The sequence below is a fragment of the Scyliorhinus torazame genome, chromosome 8, assembly GCF_047496885.1.
Source record: "Scyliorhinus torazame isolate Kashiwa2021f chromosome 8, sScyTor2.1, whole genome shotgun sequence".
In the NCBI taxonomy this organism is placed as follows: Eukaryota; Metazoa; Chordata; class Chondrichthyes; order Carcharhiniformes; family Scyliorhinidae; genus Scyliorhinus; species Scyliorhinus torazame.
Window position 1 is genome coordinate 249,216,088 of NC_092714.1, and position 23,403 is coordinate 249,239,490.

Sequence of the window (23,403 nt, forward strand, 5' to 3'; positions counted from 1 at the left end):
GAACAGTCAGAGACCCACTCGGATTGATTCGACGTACAAACACCTTGGGGCAAGACCTCAAGTAGTAATCTATAACGTGTTTATATAGTGTGTGTGTGTGTGTGTGCGGGGGGGGGGGGGGGGGGTGGGCTGGTGGAGAGAAAGACCAATGCAAAAGAAAACAGTTTCACTGATAGAGATTAGTACCCGAATCAGGGAGCGGCCCTTCGGCCGACAACGTATCCATACAGCGGGAGAGCTGAGTGAGCTTTGCGTCGTCATTGAATCACCGTGGAGGGAAGAACAGTAGAATATTAGCAAGTACAGAGCATTACCGCATTATCATTCCAAAATGGAAAGTGTACACTTTCTGCTCCTTTGAACAGTAAGTTCATGCAAACTTTTTTCTGTTTCAGCGACAAAAAACATTAAAAAGTTACTGTTAAACAGACACTCGCCATATGGTTCATATTATTCTTATTAAGTATTTACACTTTCACAGTTTTGGTTTTATTTAAAAGTGGGCATCTAGCCACATTGACCAGATCTAATAGATGTATCAGTTATTTGCAACCGTTTTGTTAGGACAACGATAAGTTGATTTCAATAATAATTCACTGACATCTTGTCAAAGCATTAAAAATTAAAGTTTTCTGTTTAAAACATGCAATAATTTGAAGTATATCATCTACCACACTACAGCAAATAAGCTGCCATTTATATTTCAAGAACTTTAGACATAATTAAACATGTGTGCACAATTCTAGACGATTGAGAAAGTCAAGTCATTGAAGTCAGCAGTGAGACGCAGAGGAATACAATGATTAAATGAGTTATCAGAAAAGCTAAGTTATATTTTCACTGCTGTTGCTCCCGTCTGGGTAGGCATCAACTTGAGGGAACGAATGTTGCATTCGTATGTCAAAGGGGCTCGCCAAGAAACAGCCAAGACTAAATGTGACCATTTCACTTCAGATGGTTAAATTGGTTAAAACCTGTTCTTCGCAGTTATGATATAAAGATAACCGCACAATGTACAATTCAAACAACCTGGTAGTTAAAATAAACGGTATCACATCTTTGAATGGGCGTCGTGCGTTGAGTATATTAAAAGTAATATAATTGTATTTTTGTCATTTTGTTGTCTGATTGTCTCCACGATTCCTGATACGATGGTGTTGATTCCGTGCCCAATGACAATTTATGTTTTTAGAACCATAGAGAAGTGACGGGTGCAGAAAGAGGCCATTCAGCCCGTCATATCTGCGCCGTCCCCCAAAACAATGGGGGGGGCGGAGGGAAGAGAAACTAGCCGCTCATTTTAATCCCACTTTCCAACAGCTGGTCCCTGGCCTTGCGGGTTGCAGCACTTTAGATGACTTTATTTCGGAACGTAGAAAATATTCCTAATGTGCTGTTATACATGGACATTGGGAATACATTTCGAGGTTATCCCATTGAAAATAAATGCACCGCGTTTCTTGATACAACGAGGAACTCTGACACGGCGATGTCCCTGTATTCCTCTTTCTGTTACACACACTATTTCTCTGTCTCCTTTAATTAAGAAGTTATTTACATTATCAGTCGAGGACAAACAGTATAATTGACACTCTCTTTTCACGTGATTGCCCCTCCTTGCAAGACTTCCCCCTTAGGTCACAAGGCAGCAAACCCCCACAAGACACTGTTGCCCTGAAATGGAGCAGACACGGCTAATGCAATCATTGAAGTGATCTAAGTGATATTAAAATAATCCAGTTTAGTGGGATTTCACTGTTTACTGTTTCGATATAATTGAATTTACGTCGGCTGTCAGGAGCCAGTTATTATTAACCAAGGGACGAATAAACACCGCCACCAATCACACTACAATGCATTCATTTACTCCTCATCACCGAGACAATTACATCTGAACAATTCTGCCGTGATATTCCAATTCATTAATCAAACTGCTCCTGATTCCCGCGGAGCAGCAGTAAAAAGCATTGGGTTTAGTCGCGTTGTAACTTTTTGACTAGATCAGTATGTGATTCTTTGGTTTGAGCACGGCCACTTGATTTCAAACAAAATTTAAAAACAAATTAAGACCGGGGTCGATTACCCCACACCATCACATGCCCCGAAACGAACCTGAAATTGAAGGAGGTGATATTTCAAGACGTGCCTCAAAAATTCTGCTGTTGTCGGGGCCTGACCAAGAAAGGCAAGCTTTGGGTGAAGTAAAGTCACACTACACGTACGTTGTGTTGCCTGGGGTGCATTTACCTACAATGGAAACGTTGTAAATGGGAAAAGTGTTAAATGTAAAGAAAGGACCGTCTTCGATTCCTCTTGAAATTGCTGATGGTTGTGTGTGTGTGTGTGTGGGGGGTGGTGGTGGGGGATGGGGGGGGGGGGGGGGGGGGAGGGTGCTTTTAGAGGGATATACTCCAAGAAAGAGCACTTGGAATCAAAGGAGATGGGGCAAAGTATGATTTGTGCGTTACATTGTATTGTTCCTGTGCTGATTCTAGCAGACTCTGAAATGTGCAGTTCTCGCTGGGCAGCGCTCAGCAACACAGCGAATGGCGCTTGGTCGGTGCATCTCAACGTTTTCACGTGCATCTATTAAACATTTTGTTATGCTCCTTTTCGATCGATGGGATGCTGCTCATTAATTAACTTACAGATTATCCTGTTTACCTGCAATGAGCTAGTAATATATATATATTACTTATTACGTTACAAAACGCACCGAGCACTTGCTACTGAGTTAAATGGGATTCAATTCAAGCGATTTCCCGGGTCGGGGAGAATGAAGGAAGAAAAATAGCAACGGGTCAGCGTGACCTAAGGGCAGCACAGTTATTTTAATTTTGCTTCACCTGTCCCTGCTTGAAGCCGATCTACGTGAGGAATATTACGAATACACAAAAACACAAACATGCACACATATAAACACAAACAAACATACACACAAGGGTAGAAACACACATACACACACAGGTACAAACACAGGGGTACAGACACATATACAAACATATACAAGTACAAACACATACAAACACACACGTGTACAGACATACATACACACAGGGACAAATAAAACAGGTACAGACACACATATACAAACACACACACAGGTACAAACACACACATACAGATTATATTTATATAGTAGATATTAAGCACATTGGTCACAACCGAAATGAAAAAAACAGGGAAATTGTCAGATTGGTTAGATAAAATGATCCCAATTTAGGATGAATTAAACATAAAGGAACAATTATGAAGTAACAATCTTTACTTTCTGGTCTAATTTTACAATACTTTTATTAACATTATTGCCAGTGGCATAAGTGAACATCCTTCTTTTATTTTTGCCGAATTTAGGGCAAAGATTTCAAACCGTTCTTGGCGTTCGAGAAACACAATGTTCTAAAGAAGCATCTGCTGATTTTAAAGTGCTCGTGTTCATTCAGACATTTGTTCCGTTTCTTACGTCGGAGAAATTATCCCGAAGCAATCTTCCTAACTGCGCGAGAAATCGTTTTTCCTCTCTCCATCTAAGGTAAGGTACATGGAACCAAGAGTTAGTAACTTGCAAGCTAGTGGAAATGTTTAATATGCCAATGGCGATCACATTTTATTGCAGACTCCCGCAGTGTTTTTAAAACCTAAATATTGGAATATTACAAATGTCAGATTCATATATTCCCGATATGACTTTTATCATAAGTCACAAACAATTGTGGTACCTCTTTGGATGCATATGCACAAATTTTGCATTGGAAACTATGCACGCTATTTTTAAATGCGATCACACGATACAAAATGAACGAGAACTCATTTCAAACAAATGGGAGTGAACTCAACAATTCAGAAAGCTCTAAATAAGTGGCAGAACCTTTAAAACAAGCTCTCTGTAGATCAGAATTGAAAATTAGAACTCCAAACCTCTGTTAAATGTGACTATTCTGCAATTAGTATTTACAGGGACTGCTTGACTAGGCCGCTGGCTCCTGAAGTGCGCGATTTCACTCTTCACTGCATTTATGATTTAATTCACCAACCAAGAATCAAATCCCCATTAGACAGGCCGGAGATTTCAATTTGAGGAGTGTTAAAAAGCAAGCCCATTCGTGGCAATTTCAGGCGCTGCCAGTGAGTTGCAGATGGACTGTCCAGTCTGTCATGTTCTGCTAGAAGGACATCCTCAACTGAAATGTATTGGCTACCTGGAGAAAATGCAATAGTTCACAACCGTCCATAAGTACAAAGGTGTTAAATTATTAAAACCGATCTTCCAAAAGCAGATTTTGAATTAGCAACAATTCGCATTTTAACCCACATTCGCTGCCTCTATTAATCTTAAATCTATCGCCGTTTGCTTTTATGCAATTAATGACCTTTGAAGACTGCCGTGGTCCTGATGTGTTCGACTTTGTGTCCCCCTCCCATTATTTCCACGGGCCGTGCTGTGATCTGTATCATAGCCGAGAGCAAATTTAAGGGATTGACCATCTCATTTCAGGAACCAGTCCTAGCCATGCTATGTTTTACAGCTTGGCCGTTGGTTTTTAAGATTTTTGTTCTGTGCTTTTCAGAACATTATATATTTTAAAAGGTTTCCGGGGAGGGGGTGCGGGGGAGGGGGGCGTGAATTAATCGGGGTAACCTGCTTTCACATTGTTAACTTCGCTGCAATGGGATTATGAAGGCTAACAGGCGCCCCTGTCTCTTTAAGAATACAATGTCCTGCTATGTAAATATAGTGGAGGAGGGGGGGGAGGGGGAGGGAGGGCCCGTCTCACGTGATCTCTGAGCTACAATTAGCTGGGGGAATTGGCAGAGTTAAAGCGGAGAAAAACACAGGCAGCTTTCTGGAACAAGTCACCGATCAAGATAGGAGACGGGTCAGTCCGTGTCAGAACCATCTGGAACAATAGTCCCTGCGCCGTCTTTCACACCGTACAGCCGGGCAACAACCTCCCCTGTACAATCCTTCTGGAAACTTGTTACAACAACAACAAAACAAGACGAATTGCATCTTCTCCTCTGGCGGCTGGATTCGATTTTGTAAGTATTTCGTCCACAGTGCTTCGCAAGCCAATGAATCCGCCGGCTGCAGTTTTTCTTCACCCCCCAGTCCTTATCTGGCAGGTTACCTTATCTCACAGATAGAGGATACATGTAAAGCCTTAACTAAAACGCTATTACTTTGGAGCAGCGCAGTTATCGATGCTGTTTTTTGATTTGTGTGATCACTGATAGTAGAAACTAAACGCCTGCTTCCAGAGTTTTATTGGGCGCCTCCAGTTAAAGGTACAGGCAATCTCTGTGCTGCCTTCCTGGGGCCCCGGCCCAAACATACACACAAAAAACCGGCTCCTTCACGTTTTCTGCCGCGCCCGCTTTCAGATGGGACAGCTCAGTACCGGGAATTTAAAGAGGTTCCCTTGCCTTCACTTTATCCCGAGGAACACCGTGTAGACTGTCACTGAGATAATGGGAATCGCAGCCCCTGTCCACAACTTCATTTTGATCAAAACAGGAAAGGAAACTTGTATTGTCTTAAAATGCTGGGAATCAGGTAACTTAATTTGGTATGAAATTACACGAGGGTGTCCGGCCAAACGATTGTCCACTTCAGACAGGTTCGTATTCGATCTGTAGCCTCCACCCCCTCCCCTCCCCCCCAAGTCAGTTTCCACGCCGATGTCTTTGGATTCAACATTTTGTTTTGAAATCCCAAGAATATTCCAACGCTTGCAATGAAGTGAGATGGCTGCATTAACGTTTATACAGTTGACCTGAACTTTCTTCCTGAAATGCATCCGAGTGAATATGAGGATCGCGTTGGGGAATTTCTGCTGGGTGATTTGTTAATTGATCCATTGTCTATTTCAGGTGAACTTCTTAACTAGGAAGGCGGATAGGCGCGAATCAAAGGTTCTCTTCCGTTGCCAACACTTTGATTGAATCCCTTTGTTCATGAGGCCAGCGATGAACTGATACCGACTTGAAGAAAATTTGAGTATATTCCGAACTCCATCCCTTTCTGCCTTCCCTTCGTTTCTCGAGCCGTCAGGGCGTTACATCGATACGAAAATGTACCAGAGTCTGGCCCCGACCTATCCCCATGAAGCTTCCGGTAATTTCATGCATTCGTCAACGGCCTCACCTGTGTACGTGCCCACAACGCGAGTGCCCTCCATGCTGCCCAGCATACCCTATCTCCAAAACTGTGAATCGGCTCATCAGAGTCATCACCTGAGCAACCACACAGGCTGGCCGCAACCAGGTAGCGACAGCTCCGGATTCAACCCCAGCAGCCCTCATCCATCGACCACCTTCTCCTATTCTCACAGCCCCCCCATGAGCCACGGTGCCGGGAGGGATGCGGCCTACACCAGCCCCTTAGTCATCAGCGCCGGTGGCAGGGAACAATACGGCAATGCCCTAGTCCGCTCGGTGAATGGATCCTACTCCAGTCCCTATCCTACCTATGTCGGCCCAGACATGACTTCAACCTGGCCACCCGGGCCCTTCGAGAGCAGCATGATTCACAGTCTACAGGCCAGACAAGTCTCTATGTCTGGGAGGAGGTCCAGTCTGGGTAGGTAACTAACTTCTATTTTCAGATGCACCAAAAATGGGAAAAGTGTGAAATTAGCCCAGTCCGGTCCAAAAGCTGCCTAACGCTAGGACATCAATACTGGACCGAATTAGCAAATTAGCTTCTAAACCCCCGAATGTGAATTCACTGTTGGGGAACTGTGTGCACTTTCCGAAACCAGGTTATGACTTGGTTTGGCCACTTCAGCTGAAGCTCGCGGACAGCAAAGGTGTGATCAGAATTCGTGTTTCAGGGCAGCACGGTGGCGCAGTGGGTTAGCTCGTTCCCGGGTTTCGATCCGGGCTCTGGGTCACGGTCCGTGTAGAGTTTGCACATTCTCCCCGTGTTTGCGTGGGTTTCGCCCCCACAACCCAAAGATGTGCAGGCTAGGTGGATTGGCCACGCTAAATTGCCCCTTAATTGGAAAGAATGAATTTGGTACTCTAAATTTGTTTAAAAAAAATAATTCGTGTTTCAGTCAAAGGCTCTGATGATGATGATAAATACAGAGAGCGGTGTAGAGCTGCAGCAGCCTGCGTGACCTCAGGGGCATCGCTGTACGTTAATAGCTTGAAATTACATTCAGCAATTGATTTATCATACCCCTGGACTGCCAAAAATGGGCCACCTTTTCACCTGCTCTGGGCCGACCCAGTCGCTTGATGCCGGGGAGCAATCGCTTCCACTCGCATCATTCATCCCAAATTCTTGCCCACTGAGGTCTTATTGGGCAATAGTGCAACTACTTTCAACTAATAACTTCAGTTCAGACAATCAGTTCATGAAGGCTTGAAAAGAATGTCCCACATTCTATAAATCTGTGTCTACCTAATTTGTTTCGTCAGCAAAACATAAAGATACACATTGGAACTAATAATGCCTACCCTAAAACCTGTATTTATCAAGGTTTATTACGGTCTGCTAAAATAGATAAGACAGGAAGAAACAAAATCAAGCTTATTCTGTATTAATCTTCTGTATTGATAACATAATTTCCGGAATCATTTTGCTGAAATATAGTTGTACCATTTGGACAACTCAGGAAAGGTGTCTCCAATGTCATCTGCAAACGACCACATGAATCAATTTACCATATTAATATTAATCTCATGAGTATTGACTAGGACAACCCTTCCAGATAACTGTAAATCTCTGACCAGCCAATACTTGAAAGAGAATGTTACTTTTTGATAAAATGAGATTTAGTTAACCAGACATTCAATTGGATTGGATTTTACGACAGGACAGGGAATAATTTTCACCGTCGCTGGTCTCATTGGTACTTTCAGTTTCAATAGATCTCACTGTGATCTATCTGAAATATATAGCATCTTTGAATCCTTTCTACAGCTAATTTTTCTCTCTCTTGGGTGCAGTGTTGCTTCGCACGGTTTACTGTGTATCCCAGCGTGTTCTGCTTCTTCCCAGAGGGAAAGGTATATATTTACGCTTCTAGCACTCGAGTATTCCCCAGGGGGGACAACCGAGCTCCAGTTTAACTTTGTAGCAGTAAAATAAAAGCCCATTTTAGATCTTTCTGCTTTATTCTTAGTCGATAATTTGTTTAGAGCTAGTAATGTATGAATTAATCAAGAGATTGCGAGGACGATACGAAAAAGCCAAGCCAATTTTATTCCTAGATTCAGCATTAAAAACACTGTAGCTTAGTGGGGAAACACATATTCTATTCCACCCAGTTACACTTAATACCTGTGATTGATATTGAAATAAACTTACAGCATCTACCCTGAAGTCGGGTTAATATTTAGGGACGACATGTGTCGATTATCTTTCCGGAGCTGTGTTTATAACGGGAGGATTTAAAGCATATATTTTTATATTCGGCGCCTGGAAAGGAATGTAGGTTATCATTGAAGTCCGGAGGAGTCCCTGTCATGAGCATATTAAAAATAATAATGCCCTTTTTTATCCAGCGTTCCAGAAAAGAATGTAGAGCAGTGCTGGACTAATAAACATCGATTTGACTGGTTGGTTCCATACCTGTTTCACTCAACCTCAACAAATATTCAGTTTAGAACATTTAAGGCTGTAATTTATGTCACTGGCCAATAACATTGAACAATGGCGATTCGCTGAAGCTGGACTCTTGTGAGCCATTTTCTACCCCTAAACAAGGTTTGAAGATGTTTAAAGTAACATTCGAAGTTTATGGTTTGTGAGCCTATTAAGCACTTTACTGGATCACATTAGCTCAGGGCAGACTCCTTCAAAAGTCGAGAAGTGCTCTGGCCCTCATCTCCAAAACAATCTAGAGATACAACCCCTTATTTACTACAGATAAAGAGAGAGAGACAGTGAAATTTGATCATCCATTCCAAGTATCAAACACACTTCATTACTCGCTAATACCCAGCGTCAGCTTTGAAGCGTCATAGATTAGAATTAATGGAAGAGTTTGCCCCGAGTGTGTCGTTGTAATTTTGCCAGTCTATGGAAAAATGCATCTATATTTAATTAATATATTAGGTTATTCGACATTAACTCAATTCAACGATAAACGGGCACTGTGATACGCTTTCTCTATCAATATTTTGCATTTAGTGCAGTGATTCAGATCTTTTTTGACCTCAGCATATTAACATGAATATGAATATCCGCATCATCAGCAGGTTCAAAACATAATTTACGTGTACCAATTATACTGTCAAATTCTTCTCGATCTGGGTTCAGACTTCTGAAGATTCCTCTCATAATCATGCTCTGATACTTCATAGAAAACCCCGAGCTATTCGTTCAATACTAATTCCGATCTCAACACTTGCAGCCAGCATTTCCTGCCCGCATGAGAAATATCACTTTTTAATTTGTGCTTATATTATTCACACACACACATATATAAACCACAATTAACCCTTAATTTCTGTGCAATCATTTTTGCAATCAAATTGATGCCATCTTTGCTTCCTGCTGAAGCAGCCCTGTTAGATGGGGGTGGTGGGCGGGTTATTCTAACTACGTCGTTTGATTTGATCCACAAGCCGTTCTCGCTCTTTTTTTGTTACAAAGAGTTTTGGCAACCGAGAGTGAAAAAAGCACAACTTTTCTTTAAATCGCCCTCACATAGGGGCCTTGTTTACTGCACGTTTTGACATCTGCGGGAATAAATCCAGAATGTTGACCTGCTTTCCGTCCACAGGCTGTCATTTGTCACCCGTGTGGAATAGGTGTGATTGATAAATCGAGCAGTGGATCACAGAGCATTCTGTAACACAAATGAGCATTCCATCAGTCTTGTGAACCAGTCTCCTAGTCGCCACCAGTCAACATCCAAAAACACTTTGATGAAAAACGGGACAGTTTGGCAAAGCATTAGGATTTCTATCACCAGCCCTACTCCAGAGAAATACCTACAAGGAAAACGTTTTTCTCCTCCTCCTTAGAAATTATTTGTGCCTTACACTAAAAATAAAAAGTAACTTTACAGTTCAGGGGAAACAATGGCACGTTTGGGTGCCATTTCTTCTTTCGTGGCAAGAACATTCTCATGATTGTTCCACGCAACCAAAATAATCATGAAGTTTGTCAGACAGAAATGTTTCAACCACGTCAGATACACAAATATTTACAGTGCTGACATTAGATAGATATCTTGGTCACAGTGAATTGCACACTGTTACTTTTGCCCCAAGTATCATTTAAAACATTTGCAAGGAGGTTTGAGTATCTATTCGGGAAACAAAATACTGAATTTCAGAGATGATTATCGTCCTTGCTGTATTTGGGAAGGGAATTTGCAGACTGCTGTCTACGGTTGTTTGTGCCAAACGCTCGTCTTTATTTTTCACAGACAAGGCAGTAAAAGCAAAACTTGTCTTTGCTCTGCCTAATAAACATTTTCGAAAAATGTCCAGACTGCCTCGTTGCTCTTTTTATTCTAGAAAGGTGCATTTCTTGCACCAATCCATTTTATTGTTGGACCGTACAAAAATATCTGGAAGATGGCGTTGTCGAGTGATAACTCCCAACTCCCTTTAGAATGAAGAAATAAGATTGAAATCATAGAACACTCACAACTTGCCAATGACTGACACCCCCCGCTACAGCCCCCCAAAGAGTGACTCTTCCTCATAAGAGTGTCCATCGATTGAAAACATGAACCCTCCCACACAACCATCTCGAATTTAACGCATATCCCTTTAGATGTAAGAAGATATTTTATTTCTAATCGCCTTCCCCCCACCCCCCCTGCAAATGACCCCAGACACAACTATTGGCGAATGACAATCCAGAAGATTATAAATATAAAGCCAAACGTAGCCAGAGATAAAGATGTAATTCAGGAAATGTGCAACGTTTGTTCTGACCAGAGGCGTCACATTCGAGAGCCAATCTTATTTTGTAAAAAAAAAATTAACAATCGTTAGTGGGACTGAAATACCATTGTGCACAGTGGGGACCGAGGGTTTGTACTTTTGTGTGCGGGGGAGACTTAGCAATAACCGATAACTGAAGTTAGGGGGTCCCATGAACATGAAAATGGTTTTCCTTTCAATGTTTGGGGAATGGTTCTCCGCTGTTTCAACTGTGAAGTGAATGTAAGATAACATAGTCCATGGCCAAGCAAGGTAATAAATTAGATAATTTATTAGAGCTAAAACTTTTTTTTAGAACCCTTTTTAACAGGATGCATTTTTCCCGACAGTCACAAATCTCTGTATTATGCAAACCAGATGTTACTGATTTTGCCTTTCGTCTTCTCCCCCACCCTTTTTTTTAAAAATAGAGATGTTGGAAGATTTCCCCGAGGGCCGGGAGTGTGTCAATTGTGGATCCATGTCTACTCCACTCTGGAGACGGGATGGGACGGGCCATTATCTGTGCAACGCGTGCGGACTGTATCATAAAATGAACGGGATGAACCGACCGCTCATTAAACCACAAAGGAGATTGGTAAGCAACCTGGTGGAGCGTTGGCTCAGCGAGATAACAGCGCAGCACCTCACCCAAAGCGCTGCTCCCTTTATCCCTCTTTTTTTTTTAAAACGCCGTTTTGCGAGGTTGTAGCAACTCAGGGCGGCCTTTTCCAAATCGCCCCTTTCTCCATCCATATAAGGAAAATTTGAGCAACACTGAAAGTGTCTTGTCCCGGTTTGTATTCTCCTCATGATTTCAACGGATCATCTTTCCGTTTAAAGGCGTGTGACTTTTCCCCTCCCTTTTCACTGGGATGCTTTATTTCCTGGTGGTCTGGATTGTAAATCAGGCCTTCATTGATTTTGGATGAGAATCTGACAATAAATTGACAGCTGATGATTGGGTTGGGATGGTGACTGAATGTTCCATCGCCTGGCAACCAAAGGCAGGACAGCCTTATTTATTTCTCCTGGATTAAATGTTGTATACTCCAAAGAATATATTCAACTTTCTGCCTTCAATCCTCAGCCCAAAGAGAATGGGCTGCAAAACAAACTCATAATTTTTATGTTTTAAATAGCAACACTACATCACAATGTTGGGGGTCAACAACTTCCTTGACAAGGTCAGAGTTGTGAAGAGGCGCCCTTCAGAGGCCCATTCCCCATTCTGAATAAACTACTTAGGCCTTGACGATATAAATTATTTTAGCCTTGTGCCTTTCAATAAGCAAAAGGGAAACCTTGATCTTTTATCTCAGTGCGAAAACAACACACGCAGTTGGGATAAGGGTCATTTCTCTTGCACAACTTATTTTAGCTTGTATCCGACTCAAATAATTTTACATAGAATTTACAGTGCAGAAGGAGGCCATTCGGCCCATCAAGTCTGCATCCGGCCCTTGTAAAGAGCACCCTACATAAGCCCACACCTACACCATATCCCCGTAACCCAGTAACCCCACCTAACCTTTTTTTTTGTTTGGACACTAAGGGCAATTTAGCATGGCCAGTCCACCTAGCCTGCACATCTTTGGACTGTGGGAGGAAACCGGAGCACCCGGAGGAAACCCAAGCAGACATGGAGAGAACGTGCAGACTCCGCACAGACAGTGACCCAAGCCGGGAATCGAACCTGGGACCCTGGAGCTGTGAGGCAACAGTGCTAACCACTGTGCTACCGTGCCGCATGGTAATTTATACCATGCAAGTTCAAATTTAACAATCCTACAAATTGGGAGGTTTCTTTCTCAAAGTGGAATAAAAGACAGTGACGCGATGAGGAAAATAGAGTGAAATACTTTCTTTATGACAAAATCATTAGATATGTATATATCTGTGTGTGTAACATATACTGTCATGCGCATAGTATATATATTGTACTGTCATGCACGTAGTAACACAAAATGGTACTGACAGTAGGGGACAGATCACCGCTATGAAATGTTAAATTACAGTCTTTGTGCCTCCATAAAAAATAATTACCATTTGTTCTGTACATTGCAGCAATGGTGTGCCGTGAAAAAATATAATAAATGTGTAGATCATAATAAATAATAAATACAGCTGGCTTTTTGTGATATTATTGATGGCTTCTTCAAATATCTTGTTTCACAGTCATCATCCAGACGTGCTGGTCTGTGCTGCACTAATTGTAACACCTCTACTACAACCCTTTGGAGAAGGAATGCTGAAGGGGAGCCAGTTTGCAATGCATGTGGACTCTATATGAAACTTCATGGGGTAATAGTTCTTTACTTTTGGAATTATACTTATTACTTAATAGACCTGATGCTGTGAACTCTATTCTGTGTAACCACCTCTGCTCAAGGCTCTTCATTACCCCTAGCCATTATTTTAAATTCAAATAGTTAACGCTTGTTAATTAGAAGTAGTGATGTCTGTCAAACCATTTTCTCCTCTTCACTCAATCGCAGGTGAGAAATAAGATTGTGAGACGCATTTATCAGATTAATTCCGCTTACATGTAATTACAATTTTGCGAGCTACATCCGGTGCAGTTTCATTCCAGTATTGAAATTTTCCCTCCCAATAGTATTACATTGAATATACTGCACAGGGAGAGGCTATTTGACTCAACGAGTCCATACTGACATTTATACCCCACTCCAGCCTCATCCCATCCTTCCTTCTTTACCTCTGTCAGCATAATTCTCTATTCCCTTCTCGCTCATATGTTTATCTAGCATCCCCTTAAATATGCCTTTTATTTGGCTCAACTATGCCCTGTAGTCATAAGTAAAGATGTAGGTTTTATTGAAATGTTAGCGGTGACAAGTCAAAGAGAGATTGGAAAATCATTTCAATGTGTATCGATGTATACCTGTAGCAGTGACATATTTACAAAATGGTTATATTTTTCGATGAATCAATGGTTTTCAACCCTACTTGGCAGGTTTTCATAAATTCAATTTCATTGAAATTTGGTAGAACATGTTTAATTTAAAAAAAAATTTAGAGTACCCAATTATTATTTCCAATTAAGGGGCAATTTAGCATGACCAATCCACCAAACCTGCACATCCTTGGGTTGACCCACGCAGACATGGGGAGAATATGCAAACTCCACACGGACAGTGACCCAGAGCTGGGATCAAACCCAAGTCCTCAGCGCTGTGAGGCAGCAGTGCTAATCACTGCGTGACCGTGCCACCCCATGAATTAGCATGTTTCATAAATCTAGATTTAAATCACTGAAAAGAGATACAAACATATTCCAGGAAGTTACTATGTTCACTGGCTCACATTGCAGACTGATTCGATGGCATTAATGCTAAAATATTTGGTTGGGTTGACCTGTGGCCGAAAGGTGGACAATAATGGGTGTCAGAATAGAAAACAGTTGACATGAAGTCCAGCGTGATTTCTAATTTCCATTAAATGTCATAGAATTACAATAAGTGACACAGAGTATTTGAATTTGTGGATGACACCAAACTGAATACAATGATGAAGCAACATATGATAATATAAAGGGATCCAGACAGGTTCGATTTAAAGGCAGAGTGGTGGTACATGGGTGTTACATGTGGGGTTGGATTTTCTGGTCCCTCAGTTGCATATTTCTCGTCAGCATGCTGTTCACTGGCTGTGTGATTCTATGTTCCTGCCGCTTGTCAATGGGATTTCCCATTGAAGCCACCCAATGTCGCTGGGAAAACCGAGTGCAGGAGTGTGCTGCAGGCAGGAAAAACTAATTCCAACCATGGAGTTCAACATGAATATTTCGTTCAGCTCAACATTCTCAGATAACAATATGGACGCACCCAACGTGGGTCTTGAACCCACGACCCTGGGATTAAGAGTCCCAAGCTCTACCAACTGAGCTAGCCAGGCTGATGTTCAACATGAATATTAAGAAGTAATGAGATCAGATGGAAGAGGCAAGAATTTTTTTTTAAAATTCAGAGTACCCAATTCATTTTTCCAATTAAGGGGCAATTTAGCATGGTCAATCCACCTAGTCTGCACATCTTTGAGTTGTGGGGGCGAAACCCACGCAAACACAGGGAGACTCCACACGGATAGTGACCCAGAGCCAGGATCGAATCTGGGACCTCGGCACCATGAGGCAGCATTGCTAACCACTGTGCCATCGTGCTGCCCTGGAAGAGGCGAGAATGTAGTAACCGTAGAAAAGACCATTTATATTTTAGGTGGACATGATGCAAGGAGTGCCTTGGCAGTTGCTGCACTTTGATGCACTTGAATGGATGTAAGATTTAGTTATAGCTGGAAGAACTGAGCAGTAAATGTATCCATTAGCCATAGATGTTTATATCCAGAATCCGACATTTCAGCACTGCAATATGCCTCAAATGTGAGTGAACATATATTTTAAATTTCATACTTGTTGATTTTAAAGGCAATTAAAGTTACCAGTTCTATACTATATTGTCACTCATCTGTGTTGACAGTGGCATTAATATGCATAAAAATTCTGGCATCTTCAGATCGCAAAAGCCAATGATCCAGGAGTGAGTGTACTCCACTGAAACTCAAGGATAACCACAAGTTTGGTTTTAATCTTGTTTCAATGTTGTACTTGGTGCAGTTTGCATAGCAATATCCTACAATATGTTTTATATGGAGTTGGGAGTTACAGTGTTCGTATCCTGCAGGTACCACGCCCACTGGCCATGAAGAAAGAAAGCATCCAGACAAGAAAAAGGAAACCCAAGAATGTTACCAAATCCAAAGGTTCCTCAGGTACTCATGTTTCTACTTTTAGTAACTTCTCTGTGTTATCTCATCACATCTATCACCAGGAGAGAGGTGCAATGTCCCATAGCAGGCCAGTGGTGCTGGACAGTAGGATCTGTGTATTGGGAAGGTATCCAGCCTTCTTGAGACACATAAGGGATTGTAGCCAGACAATTGTGTCTTTGCAATGGCAAGTGTCTAATGTTGGTGTACCATGCACTGTGCCACTATAACTTTGCATGGTTCTCTCCTGATAGAATAAAACAGTACCATAATGGGTGGGATTTTTCATCCCCCCCCCCCCCCAAACCTCACCCCCTGCGGTGTATTTTCTGGTAGCAGAGGGATCTGTCCTGCCGATGTCAATGGCATTACTTGCTGTTCACCGGCTGCGTCACTCGGGTGCCCACCTCACGGGTTGCCATTGATGGAACCCTTTCCCACGCGTTTACAATTCAAATTTAGAATAAGCAGTGTGCATGGGAAACACATTGACTTAGCAGCAGGGGAAGCTTCTCATTGGTGAAAGCCACCACCAGCCGATGATGCAGCAGGTACAGGTGGCCTATAAAAGAACCACCTGGTCAATTGGAAGGCTCCACATCATTGCCACAACTTTACTGCCCAACCCTATTGCCATTAACCTAAGACTTGCAGGCACAAAGGTAGCACGTGTGTTTTTCAAAGTTAAATTTCACTTGTAAATATTTCACATTACATTGGTTTTATTTGTTTTATGTGTGCATCATCCGTATTTGTTGAGATTAGCTTTAGTCAGGGAGCCAAATGCACTGACACCTATCATGGGTGGCACTCATTGATGGTTACAAAGGAGCTAGAGATATTGCCTTTGCTGAGGAAGAAAAAATGTTGTGTTTTTTTGGTTCACTCTTTAGTAAATGTTCATGTTAGTGTCCAGTGTTGTACTCGCCACTCTGTGGGACATGGCTGAACTTGCAGACTCAGCTGACCCTCCCTTCTATGTGTTGTAAGCGACACTGTCCGAGATCTCTCTCTGCAGGGATAATTGAAATGTTGTAGGTGAGCTCATTGCCCTGTAAGGACTTTGCCACCCAACACCCAAAGGTAGACACACAGTTCTGACACCGCCTTTAGGCCCCTAATTTTCTTACGTTGGCTGACTGTTCCCACTACCCTGCAACACACCCAGGATGTCAGACCCTTACCACATCACTCCTCTATTCCCGCCCCTCCCCCCCAACTTCTTTTACTCTTCAATGTCTCTGACCCCACTCCACATCCCCCTCACCACAGCCTCCATGCAAGCTGCCATTCACCTGCTCCCTTCCTTGCACCGTAGAGCTCAACAGCACGTGGCGCAGTGGTTAGCACTGGGATTACGCCGCTGAGGACCCGGGTTCGAATCCCGGCCCTGGGTCACTGTCTGTGTGGAGCTTGCACATTCTCCTCGTATCTGTGTGGGTTTCACCCCCACAACCCAAAGGTGTGCTGGTTAGTGGATTGGCCATGCTAAATTGCCCCTTAATTGGAAAAAAATAATTGGGTACTCTTAAAAAAACCCAATGAACACCACTGACCTTATGTACAACTGCACAAAGCCAACTGCTGCAGGCCATCTCTCAAAAAACAGGAATCGGATGCCATGAGATTCTGGTGCATCATTGGCTTTACCCCGAAGGTGGGACTTTATTAAAAACAGTTTCTTGCAAATGAGTTGTAAAGTCTCCAGCAACCGACCACTCAGAAGCGATGAGTGGAAATGTTTCAATTTATTCTCCTTACAATTTTCACCTCCTACTCCCCGAAGGGTCTCCCATGCCCAGCCCACACTCGGCCAGGGTATTTACGGCCCAGCAGTCCTAGGAAAGGGGGGGGGGCAGGGGGCTGGTAAGCCCTGCCTCACCCATCTGGGTAAATCATACTCAGATGAGGCTACAGGGACTCAGATTGCAGATCCCTGAGCCTCCGGTAGGGTTATAGCATGAGTATTGCATGCAAATATATATTGCAGACATGAACATGCTACAGGCCTGTGTGAGGGTCAAGACATTGCAAACACATCATTTTTATCTCTGCATCTCAACTTGCCATCGGGAAATCGAGATTTTGCATCCTGCCTAATTAAGTCATGTCATGTTGTTCGATTGTGTAGACTTCATAAAAACCCCTCCGTAGTTATATTGTTGCACATTACCTCAAATAAATTTTGAACAGATGGATATGTTTAGGCAGGTGAATCTCTCGCCCTGCTGGTGAACATGAGTAAAATGTTTTTCTTGCTTGAGGTGACAAGATTGTTTAATACTGTGGCAGCTAATCACTATGTCCAATGAGTTTGGAAATCTCACTAACATTATGATAGTGCCAAGATTGTCATGTTACTGCTTCAGGGAACGTTTTACTGTTAACTCTTTTAGCTGAACAAGTAAATGTTATATATTTCTACTGAACAATTGTTGCATTGCCAGATTGATTTAATTGCCTGCAAGTTTGCACCTTGAATCAGCCAGTTAGGGGCGGCATGGTGGCACAGTGGCTAGCACTGCTGCCTCTCAGTGCTGAGGACCCGGGTTCGATCCCGGCCCCGGGTCACTGTCCATGTGGAGTTTGCACATTCTCCCCATGCCTGCGTGGGTCTCACCCCCACAACCCAGAAAGATGTGCAGGGTAGGTGAATTGGCCACACTAAATTGCCCCTTAATTGGAAAATAAGAATTGGGTACTCTAAATTAATATTTTTAAAGAAGAACCAGCCAGTTGTGCATTTAAGCCCTACTTGAGCACATAATCCATGCAAAGACTTCAGAGCAATTACCAATTGGAGCCCAGAATTGTTGAAGTTACGCTCTTCCTGGGCACTATTTGAATAAGGACGTGGGATTCTGTTGGTGTCCTGCCCAAGATTCCTGCTTCAGTTGCCACCATGTTAATCATTCATCACATTTGCTGTTTATCGTTTCTTGCTGTATGCAAAACTGATTGCATGTGTACACTTCAAAAATAGCTCACTGGACAAAAACAGCTTTTCCACAGTGGATAGGAAACTTGGACACAGCGTAAAACAGACTGCCAATTCACAATCAGGCCATTTTGGATTACAGGCATTGACCAATTTAATCACCCAATAAATTTCTATTGAAGCTGCTGCAGCTCTTTCTACATGAATTGAAATAATGGCCAGTATTTTACATGCCTCCCCACTTCAAAACATACCAGGGAGGGTGGAGAGTGCAGCTTGGCCAAGCCCACCTTTGCCCCAATTAAGGTGTTTATGTGGCCACCTGATGGCCACTTAAGGGTCTTTTCCCGCCCAGACTGAATTTTTAGACTGACAGGCGAATGACAGATCCGGGGAGAAACAGAAAGATGACCACATAAGATGAGGGGTGGCGTGGGTGGCAGCTCCATCAAAAGCCGCCTCCTGACTGGGGGTACCCTCAGCTCAAGGCCCAGGTATCTCCAGACCTCCACCCCTCCACTCGGCCTATCCCACTGGACCTCAAATTACCACTTCACGACACCCTCCTCTCTCCAGGAGCCCTGCCAGATCCCATCACTCTGGCTTCCTGCACTTAGTCCCAGGGATGTCGCTGCAGTACCTCTTGTGGCCACTGCAGAGCTGTGCTTGGAGGGGCTAGAGAGCTGCCAGCCAATCAGTTTATCCAGCAGCTCTCTTAAGGCAAGACTTTCGCCCAAGTGAGAACAGAAGTCTCGCCTTCTGTTAATCAATGCTCGTTAGAGCATAAAATGACAGTGGGCCTGTTGGAATCCCCATTGGGGTACCCTGTTGGGATCGAGACCTGTCATCCTAAATGTTCAGGCCAATATCTCAATAATAAAGTAAGACTTAATTATCTCTAATATAGATCATACAGCTACTAAGCTGATTTGGCTCAGTTGGTTTGTGATGCAGAGCATAGGCCAGCAGCGTGGGTTCAATTCCTGTACTGGCTGAGGTTATTCATGAAGGCCCTACCTTCTCAACCTTGCCTGACGTGTGATGACTTATAGTCATATGGGACTGTGGTGACTTTTCCTAATTATTACCAAATTCTGTTTTCTTCAAGGTACAGCTTCAGGAACCAACTCTCCAACTTCTATGTCGAACTCTGAAAATGCATCAACTATCAAAACTGAATCTGATCTGGCCTCATCTCCATATGCAGGTCAAACAGTGGTGTCTGTTTCTCAGGTAAAGTAACAAGGCTTTTGTATTAAATGTTATCAAACATGTAACCTAAGGATATAGAGACATCAAGGTACATTGATAATTTAGAAGTTGGAGTAAAATAAGCAATCACTGATTCTTTATACATAATTGGAAAAAACTTAATATCATAATTGAATTTTATTTCATTTACGGATTTACTGCAAATGAGAAAAACAAATATGAAAAGACGATTACAGAATAACACTTTTTTATAGTTTGAAAACATTTTTTTTTAGAATACCCAATTTTTTTTCCCAATTAAGGGCCGATTTAGCATGGCCAATCCATCTACCCTGCACAACTTCATGTTATGGGTGTGAGACCCACTCAGATACAAGGAGAATGTGCAAATTCCACACGGACAGTGACCCCGGGGCAAGGACTGAACCCGGGCCCTCAGCGTTGCGAGGCAGCAGTGCGAATCACTGCCCTACCGTGCCACCCGCTTTTATAGATGTATAACAAGCGGCACTCGCATTTCAAAATGCAAAGGACACAACCTAGTTGGAAAGGGATAAGTGTACAAATTGTAAATTATTTCATGTATCACTACTGGAACCACTTGTAACGATTCTTATTTCTGTAGGCTCCACCCACAGCTATGATAAGCCGAGAAGACTTGAACCGTGGCCCTTCACAGTTGAAATACCTACCTGAAGATTATTCTTATACCTCAACCACGGCAATCCCACATACTGGAGTTAATGTTCCACTCAGACAAGACTCTTGGTGTGCCCTGGCACTGGCATAAAGTATGGTCTTACAATGTTTGGTCCAACCTTTCTACTTTATCATTGAGTGGACTACCCAGATACCCAAAGGAGTTGAAAGAAATAACTTGAACCCACATATTTGTATTGAATATTTCTAATTGGTGAAAGGCCACAAAAACCCAGTTGTCCAAGCAGCCCAGCAAAAACTCTTTGATTCTGGATCTGGGTACAAGCTTTATTTGTGAATCAGTAAATTTCAACTTCCCTGGCAACAAGCGATCAAGTGAAACATATGCTGTTCATCTCAAACGTGAATGAAATCAAAACCATTCTTTCAAAGTGACTTCTTGTGAACTACTTGTGAGTGCAATTAATTTCATTAGGTCAGCAGTAATGACTGATCTTGTAAGGCTGAATAACTTAATAATTTAAAGGGAAAGTGTGAACAGAAATTATTGTATGTTATGTTGAAATATTGGCCCCTTTGATGGACAAATATTTCACTTATGCTTTTGAGTATTTTAATGTTATTCTGTACTAAGAAAGTAGTCTGTTCTTTTTTTTGTTATAGAACTGTTAAACTTTCTTGCCTTTTTAAAAACAGATGAATCAATTCATCTATAATCTATAAATATATATTAAAAAAATCAAGGCTTCCAATCACTACACAGGAATATACATAGATGGTTAAGAGGAAGAAAGGATCGAACAGCATATGGCATGTATATTACACTGTGGAAAGGCTATTTTAACAATGCTAATGTTTTGCATATCCAAAATAATACACGAGCTGTCATTACCTTTGAGACGCTGATGTAAAAAATGTTGTGAATAAAAATGTAACTTTGACGCAATCTTTAGCAATTATTCTCTAAGAGCTAAACTTTAAAGCAAACTAGATGACCAGGTGTTTACTGTTGATTCACAAACCTTTACGTTGAGGTGCAATGGAGAACTTCCTCTGTAAACGGTAGACAATATCTCGATTTGTACACAAGATACCTCAAAAGAAATTAAGAGAGTTATTCTCCATTATTGATCATTTGCATTAAAAATAACTTAATGTGATTCTTCCTTCATGCCTAATAGTTTATTCTGAGTATTTATTAGCCAATTGAAAATCGTTGAAACCAAAGTTGCCATTAAATGAATGGTGAATATTACAGAATCAGTTTTTGTAACTGGTGGAATTGATTCCCCAGCAATTTGCTAGAAATATTGAACTGTGGAAAGAACTCTATCAACTTAAAATGACATGATGGCATAGTATATGTGTTCTCTTGGGTTACAGGTGATGAATGATATGGCAAATGTATTTTTTTAATTATGCAAAATATGGTGCCTAATTGCTCCCACAATTCAATCATATGATAAACTGTAACTGCAAAGAACTAAAAAGAGATGATTAGTTTTAGAAAATGCATTAACTGATAAAGTGATTTGAACATCACAATATGAATTCTGTTATTGATCTTCAATTTACTGACTGTATCACACATTTTTATACATTTTATCTAAGTAGAGTATTGTGCACATTTCAAAAGTCTAATTAGTTTATGATTGATATGGACAAGGAAATGATTACTTTCAGTACTTTTGCTGTCAAATGTTTCATCCTTGTAAGGCTGACAATAAATACAGATAATTTACTGAAATCCAGAGAGTGTTATATTTTGAACAATTATTTTTGCATTTACATGTTTTGCATAATTTTTCCATAGGCTGGAGATAAATACATCTTAGGAATTAACGGTCAACTAATTTTCCTCATGTCTAAATATTTCTGAAATTGTACGTATATTAATAAGACTTCAATGTTTTAACAATTTACTGAAACAAATTAGAATATTCCTCAGATCTTTTCAGATTTTTCTTTTACATGTTCAACATTATTTGGGCTCCAAATAGAAATATCAATTAAACTCATTGGAAAATAAAAATACCTGGATTATCCACACCCAGGACCCTGTGGGTCTGTTCCTGGGCCTGGCCAAGGTGGGCATCCTTTGGTTTATGGTGGAAGCAATGTACAGGGTTGGTCGCTCTGGCTTATGGCCTTTATTCCAAGGTTTTATCTATACCCCAGTTGTCCATGGATGAGGAGCACATCATTGCCGATAAGACATACCACGTTAGGTGCTGCAGAGGCTGAAGTGCATGGTCAGCACTGGAAATAGAAGAGTGATCTCATTTCTTCAGCTTCCTTTTGTCGGAATTGGATTTTATTTGTTGTGCCCCATCTTTAAAAAAAGGGGCACATTTATCAGATTTTCTTGGGACATTAACATTGGAGCAAGCCGGTCGACTGGACTGTGCTGCCCTAGGCCAAAGTATTAAAGGTGTGGCGGCTTATAAAATGAAGTGAATGCCCTTTGCACCACCTTCCCACTCACAAACAACCTCTAACCCATATTACTGTGAGTGAGTAAGATATCAGGCAGCGCTCCCATCCTTAGGCCTATTGAGGACCTTAAGCTGCCAATTTATGGCCAATTAAGGGCCTGAATCTGCCTCCGCTGCTACTTTACATTCAGCAGGGGAAGGTGGAGGCAAAGCGGGTATCCTGGCAGTTTTACTGCATGGACTACTGGAGGGAAAGAAGGCTCTGTGATACCTGCTGGAGGGTCTCCCCTGTGCCCATCCAAGGCACCCCACCTTCAAGATTAGACTCCCTCTTTTAAACTCCCTCTGGCCTCTCTGGGATTTTCACAGTAACTTCATTGCAGTGTTACTGTAAGCCTACTTGTGACACTAATAAAGATTATATAACCCAGCCCCAATCACCTCAACACCCTCACTGCGATCTCTTGTCAGGCCTAT

General features: G+C 42.0%; 1 protein-coding gene and 1 non-coding gene across 10 annotated transcripts; one reads left to right on the plus strand and one right to left on the minus strand.

Moving 5' to 3' along the window:
* The first annotated feature begins 3,414 nt into the window (after window positions 1-3,414).
* Window positions 3,415-22,238, plus strand: gata5 (GATA binding protein 5). 9 transcript variants are annotated; one of them, XM_072515072.1, is made up of 8 exons: window positions 3,415-3,532; window positions 5,872-6,580; window positions 11,325-11,491; window positions 12,449-12,646; window positions 13,072-13,197; window positions 15,597-15,684; window positions 19,728-19,852; window positions 20,457-22,238. In XM_072515072.1, the coding sequence occupies exons 2-8, from the start codon at window positions 6,073-6,075 to the stop codon at window positions 20,619-20,621; spliced, it is 1,377 nt and encodes a 458-aa protein (XP_072371173.1). In that variant the 5' UTR covers window positions 3,415-3,532; window positions 5,872-6,072; the 3' UTR covers window positions 20,622-22,238. The 9 variants fall into 9 exon arrangements, with proteins under 9 accessions (XP_072371173.1, XP_072371178.1, XP_072371172.1 ...); XM_072515077.1 differs by lacking the exon at window positions 3,415-3,532 and adding an exon at window positions 4,815-5,040 and having other exon boundaries at window positions 19,734-19,852; XM_072515071.1 differs by lacking the exon at window positions 3,415-3,532 and adding an exon at window positions 4,817-5,040.
* Window positions 14,739-14,811, minus strand: trnak-cuu (transfer RNA lysine (anticodon CUU)). Its single transcript has one exon. It is a non-coding gene; the product is annotated as a tRNA-Lys (tRNA).
* Window positions 22,239-23,403: the final 1,165 nt, after the last annotated feature.

Coding starts and splice junctions, on each gene's coding strand:
- gata5 (XM_072515072.1), top strand. CDS start 6,073: ATGTACCAGAGTCTGGCCCCGACCTATCCCCATGAAGCTTCCGGTAAT. Junction 6,581..11,324: donor TGGGAGGAGGTCCAGTCTGG/GTAGGTAACTAA, acceptor TTTTAAAAATAG/AGATGTTGGAAGATTTCCCC. Junction 19,853..20,456: donor CAGTGGTGTCTGTTTCTCAG/GTAAAGTAACAA, acceptor TTATTTCTGTAG/GCTCCACCCACAGCTATGAT.